This window comes from Pseudonaja textilis, unplaced genomic scaffold (genome assembly GCF_049901715.1).
Source record: "Pseudonaja textilis isolate UNSWEBS1 unplaced genomic scaffold, rPseTex1.2 PTEXCTG162, whole genome shotgun sequence".
Classification (NCBI taxonomy): Eukaryota; Metazoa; Chordata; class Lepidosauria; order Squamata; family Elapidae; genus Pseudonaja; species Pseudonaja textilis.
In genome coordinates this window covers 1-9754 of record NW_028262481.1, presented here as the reverse complement: position 1 = coordinate 9754, position 9754 = coordinate 1, and the positions used below count along the sequence as shown (strand labels likewise).

Genomic DNA, 9754 nt, shown 5'->3' with positions numbered 1-9754 from the left:
GCACTTAGACTTATATACTGCTTCACAGGGCTTTACAGCCCTCTCTAAGCGGTTTGGAGAGTCAGCATATTGCCCCCAACAGTCTGGGTCCTCATTTTACTGACCTTGGCAAAGGATGGAAGACTGAGTTAACTTTCAGCCTGTTGAGATTTGAAATGCCAAATTGCAGGCAGCTGGCAGTCAGCAGAAGTAGCCTGCAGTACTTCACTCTAACGACTGTACCACTATGGCCCATTGCATGGTATAAGGCAGGGCTGTCAAATTTGCGTCACATCGTCGTTACAAGACGTATTGGGACTTTTTTCCTCTTCACTAAACCAGGCAGGGGCAGAGCCAGCACATGACGCATCAGTCCGGCCTGCGGGCCGTGAGCTTGACACCCCTGGTATAAGGTTTCTTGCTTGAGCAGGAGGTTGGACTAAAAGACCTGCAAGGTCCCTTCCAATTTTGTTATTCTGTTATTTGTTAAACAGGCCCATTGCACAGCAGTAATTTTTTCCTCAGAAAATGAGTATTTGAATAGTTCTGGGATTTAAAAGGATTCTTGGAAATTATATTTGAACCTAGTCTTGCTCTGCAACATTCTAGTTTTTAATTTTGTTACACTCTTCCCCCCCCCCCCTCCAATTTTTTCAAGATTGAAACAATTTTTTTAAACAAAGGCATGAAATCTGGTAGGCACTAATGAAAGGGTCTATAGTTATAGGGCTGAAGAGGTGGTCATTCTGTTGGAAAGCCAGATATATTTTTTTCTGGATGATTACTAGGTTAATGAGGACTGAGTTATAAGCCTTTTGAGCACATGGGCATCTTAAAAGAGGAATAGATAAAATTACATGTTTGGTCATATCTGTTTTGGCACTCATTAGCTGGGATAGTGCTTATGTGCACAATAACGTACATTCCTTTTCATGCTTCTGTTTAATCCTTGACTGAATTACTTGGCTATACCCTTGAAAATGTTTCTGTGTCATCAATGCTGCACAAGAAAATTTTTGGAAAGATTATATAGTACCCCTATTCAGTATACAGATTTATTATTAATATTCATTTGACCTGATGTAATCTATTTCTGAATAGCCGAGAAGCTGCACAAGCCATTTCCTGTCATTGAATATAATGGAGGAAGAACTGTGACATTTCTCATTCTGAAAGATGACCTTCTCCAGAATATAGCATGGGTGGGACTTTTTGTATATTTTTGGTAGAAAGATCATTATTATATTCCCATCAGTATACTCTAGGTATGCAAAATAGAACATAAGTGAGTCTTATGTTCTGTTTTATTTTGATTTGATTTTCTGGCCAAATCACCCAAAACGTAAATCTGGTCATTTGGCAGTATACAAATTTTAACAAAGATGGTAAGAGATTGAACTATGAGAATGCTATTTGTATCTGGGTGATATTGAGAAAGTGATTTGACTGAAACAATTAGCTCAGTACAAAATGTCCAGATACAGTATGTTTCATATACGCTTTATTTATTATTCAGTTTGTAAAAATGAGAGATTCTTTCATTTTCAAAGCAAGAGGTTTTTTTTTTAATTGCCTCTCGACTGGGGTGGCACAACAGTCCTGGCTAGAGTAAAACTCTGGAAACCCAACCCTTTGATTCGTTTCTAATTCAATATATTGCGGGAATTGACGCCAGCGGGTTACCCACGTCGTGGTCAGCGCGATGCAAACGTACTGCACGATCCGCGCTATGAGCCAGTAAGCGCGCAGTTTGATCCGAGCCAGAAACGTTGGTTTCGCATCGCACACGTGCCAGATTCACACAACGCGTGCATTAGATCAGTTGCCTAGTCCCCAAGGATTAAAAACTCCCTATCCGTTCATTGACAGGCCAACTGCAGCCTTGATAATGACTGCAATTGTTTAATTTGAAAAAAAAACTAAACGCAAAAGCAATCATGTGTTGGGGTGATCCTAGATTTATTCTTAGCCTTGAAGCTAGGGAAGACTGTCGCTCTTCTCTCCCCCACATCTTGCGACTCTGTACCTGCCATTCCCCCTTTTTCCAGAAAATGGGGCGAATCCTTCCACGGGGATTCTAGTTTTTCGGGTGAAAATGGGAGATGTTTGAAGAGCCCTTCTAAAATCGAATCGGCGCCCGAAAACAAACGAGCAGCGGTGAGCATGAATGACGTCAAAGGCGAGGGCGGGACGGATCCCGCAATCGCAAAAAGACCTCCACGGGTGGGTGACTTTTGCAGACGTTTCCCGGAACCAGCCGCTTTCCGGCGTGGCCATCCGAGCATCATGGATTTGAATTTGCAGTTTTGGAGAAACGAGGGTCAAGTACGGTTCACTATAAAAAGCCTGGCGCTGCTATCGCAAAGGGGCGGAGATCAACTTTCTAGTGCAGCCCTGGAAGTAAAAAGATGAGCCGGGCGGGAATTGTGGGTGGTGGGGAAGAGAAGGTTTTGCTTTTGGCTAGGTCGGGGGTAAAGGGCGATCGGAGGACTAAATGGCTTAGCCCTCGCCTGGAAACCCAGGACATGTGGAAATTGAGATACGGGAAAAATTGGCGGGTGGGGTGGAAGGAGTTATTTTTTCGATCCGGCCAAATACACAAGCAAACGTTTTAAAACGAAGGAAAAGCAGCAAAGCAAGAAGTGTGACATTCCCATTCCAGGACACTCAGCAATTGTTAAATCCGGTGTGATAAAAACATAGTTTAATAAATGAGGGCATGCTGGAGATATTAAACTTGTTCTTTCCTAAAGTCTAGTCGGAAGTAAGCTTTACTGATTTAAAGGGAGCTTACATGCTTTTTAATGGATATAGTATCACGCCTTGCATATCTGGATTAAATGGCATTTTATAGCCACAAAGCCTTTTAATTGTTCTATCTTTTTTCAGTGGGCATAATCTCATTGCCCTAAAGAAAAGGGATACTCTTTGATTGTATCTGAAAATTTGGTCCTGAGAGCCATACCGTTTATTTTAAATTGCTTTGCAGAGTTCTTGGCCTCTGCTGTAAATAATATTTGCTCTGAAGTGAAACCTATACAGCATGCATTAAAGGGTGAGAAAACAGAATATCCCTTTTGGTTGTACTAGGAATCCTGAAATGTACTCAGAGTGTGTGTTGCCCACTATCAATGCAAGGGGAGAAAGAAATTCCTTCAACTCTGAGAGATAATTGTATTCTAAGCTCTGGGTTACCCTAGATGACAGTCCCAACATTTGGGGTTCTGCTTTTTGCCCAGTTGATTTTCAGTAAGTAGAACAGGTGTGGCTTAATAGAAATGACTTTTATATGAACTTGTTTTTGCAAGTAATACTATAGTAAAAGGTGGTAAGTTTAATGTTTCCATTAAAAACAACCTATTTTCCATGCTTGCAAAACAGGTGATGACAGAATATTTTAGCTCCATCTTTCCTCACATATATCAACCTTTACGCCAAAATACACCCGTCCCCCAGTTGAATTTTCTTGACAATAATGTGATCCTTTATTTGAGTTACTGAGTTTCCATGAATCACATACAAGAAACATCAAGCATAAAGTTTCAGAGGGCTGTGGCGTATGCTTTTGATGGGTGACTTGACTGTGCTGAGTATATCTTGTTTAATAAAAAAAAAATACAGGTTCAGTGTAATGGAGAGCAGCTTTGGCTTTGATGTGTGGATGTTGGCCAATTTTGACTAATTTCAGAATCACTTAAAAAATATATTCAAGCTCAGGTATCTTTTAAATCTCTTTCTTTAGACATTTTACGAAAGGTGGAAGCACTGGGTAGAAATCTTGGACCCCTTAGTCATATTTACACGTGAGGTAAGGAACCTACCTATGTATTTAAGCTTTGGATATTAAAACTTGAAAGTAAGCTAGGAAGCATTTCTGTGAGTGTGTTTACATACAACTTACCAAATTAGTAAATTGACTTATTAAAAATTTACAGATACTCTCTTGAATACTGATTGCTTTATTTAGCAACCATTTGAAATCATGCTAAAAAAAGAGTTAATTAGATTGAGATAGCTGGCTATAGAAATTGAATAAATGACAGCATTGTGATCAGTCTTTGCATTTATGACCATCACAGCATCTCACAGTCACATTTGTGTGTTTCCCAACTGACTTACAATAAGCAAGTTAACGGTGAACGAGGAAGTAAAATGTAAATTGAAGTCAGAGTTTACTGATAAGAGTGCAAGTCCCAATTATGAACTCAGATTGACGATTACCTCTAAATCAGGGGTGTCAAATTTGTGTTGTCATGTGACATATTGGGACTTTTTTTCCCCCTTCGCTAAACTGGGCAGGGGCAGCACGTGAGGCATCAGGCCTGCGGGCCATGAGTTTGACACCTGCCCTAGATGCTGCCTCCTTTCTTCTTAGCTATTTTGAAGTAGCTAACTGAGCAGTATTACCTTGTCTGTTAGATTGTTTTTTCTCCGAACTCAAATCAAGGCAATTAATATTTTATTCGGCATCAGATCTACTATATAAAGGATGTGGGAAAATGAATTTTTTCTAAGCCTTTTTTTTTAAATAAAGAAATCCTTGCATGCCTAGATAAATGGCAGAATAAATTTTGAAAGTGGTGTGGTGAAATATAGCTACTGAAACAATTCCTAGCCATTCCTGTAACCTGTTTTATTTCCCTGGAACAAGAAGAGCCGTAAATTAACCATTAATTTGAGACTGGATATCATACTAAACCAAAGCTAGATCAAATAAGTGAAGAACAAGCCACAGTTTCAGACTGCATCTTTACAACAAAGAACCTTAATAATGCTTAACATTTTCTCAGACAACATATAAAATGCAACCACAAGGGCCATGCAGATGGAAGAATAAAATCAGGCAGCTTGCATAAAAATAATAGTTAATGTAACCTGCTTATTATTTTTCCAGAAGTTTTCAGTCAGACTAATATTATTTTAAAGAAAAACATTAATTTCAAAGTGTTATGACGTGTAATAATAAATATGTGAAAGAAAGAATTAACCCATGTGAGTTGGCCTAGGATACACATAGAGCGAACCACTGCATTGCACCAAATTCAGGCTGTCACCAAAAAGAGCAATTCTGATTGCTTTTAAGCTTTGAGGTCCTTGCACTTATCGGTCAAAAGATACAGGTAATTCAGCTTTTTCTATATATATTGGTATCTAACCACCAATGGGAAAGAAATAAGGCTGTTCAATTAATAGTCAATATATTTAAGAAATATAAATACATAAATGGTTTGGGACTGGAATGAATATGCTGTGGTAAATTACTGGTCTGGACTCCTGACATGCTTCCTCCCCTTGAAAAGTCTTGCAGATCGAATTGGAGCAGCAGTTCAGACAAGCCTTCCCCTGATGCTTTATTTTGGATTTATTTATGTCCTGGAAGCTGTTCTGAGTTTGTCCTTTCACCATCCACTTAATCTATGAGAGTGGAGTAGGGAAGAACCATGCCAATTCTGGTTGGTTGTATTTTGTGTCGCAAAACACTCTGTAGGAAAAAATGATAAGATTGCAAGAAAAGAGATGTTTATTTATAGGGGAAAAAAACCCAGTTTATTTCCATTTTTCTTGTAAATACAGGCGGACATTAATGCATCGAGAGATCTTTTACTGAATAGTGGAGAAAATGTAATGTCTTCACAAGATGAAAAGGTACAGTGATGTTTTTGAACATATTTGTATATTATTCTAGTGTGAAAAAATGATTAGGTTTCTTGTTGCTGTGCTCTGATACCTAGGCTGAAACTTGAGGCACGGAGAGAGGAACTGACTTCGTAACTGCCTTCATTTTGACCCTAGCTCTCCCCAAGTGAAGCTAAACACCGGCTTTGTTCATGTAATACTGTCTGTAGAGTTGTCATGTGTTGATGCTGTTGAAAACATTTCTGCTATGACATCAGTAATTACCCCTGTCCCATGATAGCCACACTTTGAACATTGTGATCTGAAAATAAGCCTATTAATGTGAGCAGTATTTGTATATAGCAGTTCTGTATAACCATGTATCTCAGTGGTGTACAGTCTCTCCAAGTGTGGACAACGGGACCTAGTTCACTTTTTCAACAGGAATATCATGAATAGAATTTCTACTGTTATCTCCAATCTTTTTGACACCAGGGACTGATTTTGTGGAAAACAATTTTTTCATAGACTGGGGTAGTGAGGGAGAGTTTGCGTGCTATCTAGATCCTGCACGTGCACAGATGAAGCTTCATTTGCTTTCCTGGCCCTGTTCCTAATAGTCATAGATCGGTATCGATACACGGCCCAGCTGTTGGTAACCCCTGTTCTATAGATTCTGATCTGTTTCCACTCAGAAGTTCATATGTATGAATAAGTGTATTCTAATGTCTAATCATCAAATAGAGCTGAAAAGGAAATAGAAGTATGTAAAGTTTAGGGGAGTCATAATACTGACAGAACCACCTTGTAGGGGAGGTGGGTGGCATAAAATTTAATAAATAAATAAAAGGTTTTTAATTAGTTTTAAAAGGATGCCATAAAAGAGAGTGACTGTAATGACACATCACAGCAAGTCAGCAATGGTGGCTAATGTAGGCTTATTTATTTCTTATATAAGTGGATCAGCAAATCTTCAAATAATTTTCTTTAGATTGTGTTGTATTTATAAGTTGGGTCAGCTAATATATTTTAGCTTGCTCTTAGTTTTTAGGGACCAACAAATAAGAATCTTAGGTTTAAAACACAAGACACTTATCTAAACACATTAACAAATGAAGTGAATAAACTTTGAGTACCAACCCAGAATTCATTCATGCTAAGCCAATTTTAATTAGTTGTGAACTTATAGAACCTTATTACTTCTATGTATCGTGTGTGTGTGTGTGTGTGTGTGTGTGTGTGTGTGTATATATCTCCTATGATTTAAATGTCACAATTTCTTTAGATGATTTGAAATACAACTTGAATGAAGCTGTCAGATTAAAAAAAAGTGAAGTAGGATATGGATTAAGATACGGCAAATTATGTGGGAAAGTATTATCGATGGACAAAAAAAATCCAAAACAGTTTAAATAAGCCCATCAATGGTTCTTGAAAAGCTAAGCCATTCCACAATACATATTCAGCTATAAAATAGTCTCTGACCTATTTCTAAAATTCTGCTTTCCAATATTTTAGATCAGAGATGCCTGGAAAATAAGTTTGGTGAGTTTTCATATTACATTTAAGAATTATTTTAACATGTTATTTTCATCTTTTAGTAGAGATGTCTCTTAATCTTTTGGGATTATGTATGTACCATATTTTTCTTTTCTCAGAGCTGCGTGAATTCCAGCACTGGTGATACAATTCCATTCTTCTTTAGAGGAGGAGGTCAGCTTCAAATCTCAGTGTATTGCAATTTGAACTCAGGTTTTCAGTTTAATTTTTAGTTTATTTTATTGTCTTTGTACCTTATACAATGAAATTAAATGTCATCTTCAGTGTACATTATAACTATAAAAATAAAACACAAACACACATCCTTCACATTCTATACAATTGAATTGAAAACCCGATATTGCATTAATATTGCACTATACAGTAGAATGATAGTTACTGCCTTGGGATAGTAACTGTTTTCATCTATTTGTCCTTGTTTTTATTATCCTGTACTCTCTGCCAGATGGTAATAGTTTAAAAAAAAGGGTTCCCAGGATGAGATGGATCTTTGAGAATGTTTTGAACATTCTTAAGGCAGCAGGAGCTATAAAGCTCTTCCGAAGAGGTAAGAGGGCAACCAATGATCCTCTGGGCAATGACTTTAACCCTCTGGAGTGCTGTCCTATCTGCTATTGTATAACTGGCAAACCATACACAGGTGCAGTAAGTTAAAATACTCTCTATGGTGCAGCGGTAGAAGGTCATTAGAAGATTTTCATTCAGTTGTTTCCTGACAAGTCTCAGGTAGTATAATCTCTGTTGGGCCCTTTTGACCAGGGCTGCAATGTGGGCATTCCAGGTCAGGTCCTCTTTTAGGGTAACACCCAGAAACTTAAAACTGGCCACTTGCTCTGCTCGGTCTCCATTGATAAGCAAGGGCTGGATGCCTGATCTATTCTTTCTGTAGTCCACTATAAGCTCCTTGGTCTTACTGGTGTTAAGGACCAAGTTATTGTCTCCACACCACAAAAGCAACTGGTCTACTTCATCTCAATAGGCAGACTCATCCACACACACTCCCGCAAATGAGTCCCACCACAGTTGTATCATCTGCAAATTTAGTAGTAGTATTACTAGTGTGAGCGGGAATGCAGTTATGCATGTACATTTATGGTAATTGTTTACTTGTTTGATCACCCACTTTCCATTCAGAAACTCAGGGAACTGTATATAAGCTCCTTCCTATTTTATTCCTTAACCACCACCCTGTGCAGTGGATGGGGATGAGAGAGAAATGAAGGGTCCAGCAGTAGCTTTGGAACTCTTATGATTGATGATGGATTTCAATCTAGGTCTTCCCATTTATAGCCCACCATCTTAATCACTTCTTCATATTGCTATTAGTACTGATAAACTGATGAATAACAGGAAGGAAAATCAATTGTAGTATAAAGGTCATTATTACTGTTATTAATGGAGATTATCCATAGCTTGCATTTATTTTCTTGTATTCCTGGAATGCACGTTAGAATATGATCTCAGTATTAATTTATACATTTATTTTTTATTGGTGATTGTGACTTGATAAGTATGTGAAGCAAATATATTCCAACCGATACAGTCCAATATTATAAATCATGCGAAATTTTAATGTAGTTTGTTTAATTAGGGCTTAGTGTGTTAAATGCAATCAGCCATTGTAGTTGGCTTAACTTATTGTGTCAACTCTGGTGGTTGCAGTTTATTTAATAGATTGTAGTTGAAGAAAGCACGGTTTAACAAGATACCTAAAGTAAATAACCATGTCTTCTTAAGTGGCATAATCATTATACATTAACAATATCATTATATTGATATAATGAAGGAGCCTCTGTGGCGCAGTGGTTAGAGTGCAGTACTGCAAACTACTTCCGCAGCCAGCTGCCTACAATTTGGCAGTTCAAATCCCACCAGGCTCCAGGTTGACTCAGCCTTCCATCCTTCCAAGGTGGATAAAATGAGGACCCAAATTGCTGGGGACAATATGCTGACTCTGTAAACCGCTTTGAGAGGGCTATAAAGCACGATAAAGCGGTATATAAGTCTAAGTGCTATTGCTATTATACATTAACAACAGTTGTGGTGGCTCAATGGCTAAGACACTGAGCTTGTTGATCAGAAAGGTCAGCAGTTCAGTGGTTTGAATCCCTAGCACCACGTAATGGAGTGAGCTCCCATCAGTTGTCCCAGCTTCTGCCAACCTAGCAGTTCGAAAGCATGTAAAAAATGCAAGTATAAAAATAGGGACCACTTTGGTGGGAAGGTAACAGTGTTCTGTGTGCTTTTGGCATTTAGTCATGCCGCCCACATGACCACGGAGATGTCTTCGGACAGCGCTGGCTCTTAGGCTTTGTAAGGGAGATGAGCACCGCCCCTAGAGCTGGAAATGACTGGCACGTATGTGTGAGGGGAACCTTTACCTAACAATATCATAATTAAAAAATAGTCCAATCCATGATTTTAAGACTTCATTGTCAATTTAGCTTAGCTTAGCAATATTTGTCTTGATGGGCTTCCAGCATGTAGGAATGTGGAGAAAATTAATTGAAAATCTGTTGCATTATTGAAGCAATTAATTCCTAGAGTACAATTTTACCTTATTTTAAATAACTGACAACCTCTAAAACTTCAATTGCTT

At 38.3% G+C, this 9754-nt stretch overlaps 1 protein-coding gene across 5 annotated transcripts; it reads left to right on the top strand.

The window, feature by feature from the left end:
* Positions 1–1981: 1981 nt before the first annotated feature.
* On the top strand, positions 1982–8515 carry LOC148123859 (sideroflexin-4-like). 5 transcript variants are annotated; one of them, XR_015740494.1, is made up of 5 exons: positions 1982–2136; positions 3722–3787; positions 5554–5625; positions 7114–7140; positions 7254–7465. XR_015740494.1 is itself a non-coding variant. In XM_087918627.1 (5 exons), the coding sequence occupies exons 1-5, from the start codon at positions 2143–2145 to the stop codon at positions 7365–7367; spliced, it is 339 nt and encodes a 112-aa protein (XP_087774753.1). In that variant the 5' UTR covers positions 2128–2142; the 3' UTR covers positions 7368–8515. The 5 variants fall into 5 exon arrangements, 3 of the variants coding, with proteins under 3 accessions (XP_087774753.1, XP_087774752.1, XP_087774754.1); XM_087918627.1 differs by having other exon boundaries at positions 2128–2202; positions 7254–8515; XM_087918626.1 differs by lacking the exon at positions 1982–2136 and adding an exon at positions 2148–2379 and having other exon boundaries at positions 7254–8514.
* The last annotated feature ends 1239 nt before the right edge of the window (positions 8516–9754 follow it).

What these genes read in the sequence shown, in the direction of transcription:
- LOC148123859 (XM_087918626.1), top strand. Translation starts at nt 2,266, where the DNA reads ATGGATTTGAATTTGCAGTTTTGGAGAAACGAGGGTCAAGTACGGTTC. An exon ending in TAGTCATATTTACACGTGAG is followed by an intron (nt 3,788 to 5,553) that starts GTAAGGAACCTA and finishes TTGTAAATACAG; the next exon opens with GCGGACATTAATGCATCGAG. An exon ending in TGTCTTCACAAGATGAAAAG is followed by an intron (nt 5,626 to 7,113) that starts GTACAGTGATGT and finishes CCAATATTTTAG; the next exon opens with ATCAGAGATGCCTGGAAAAT.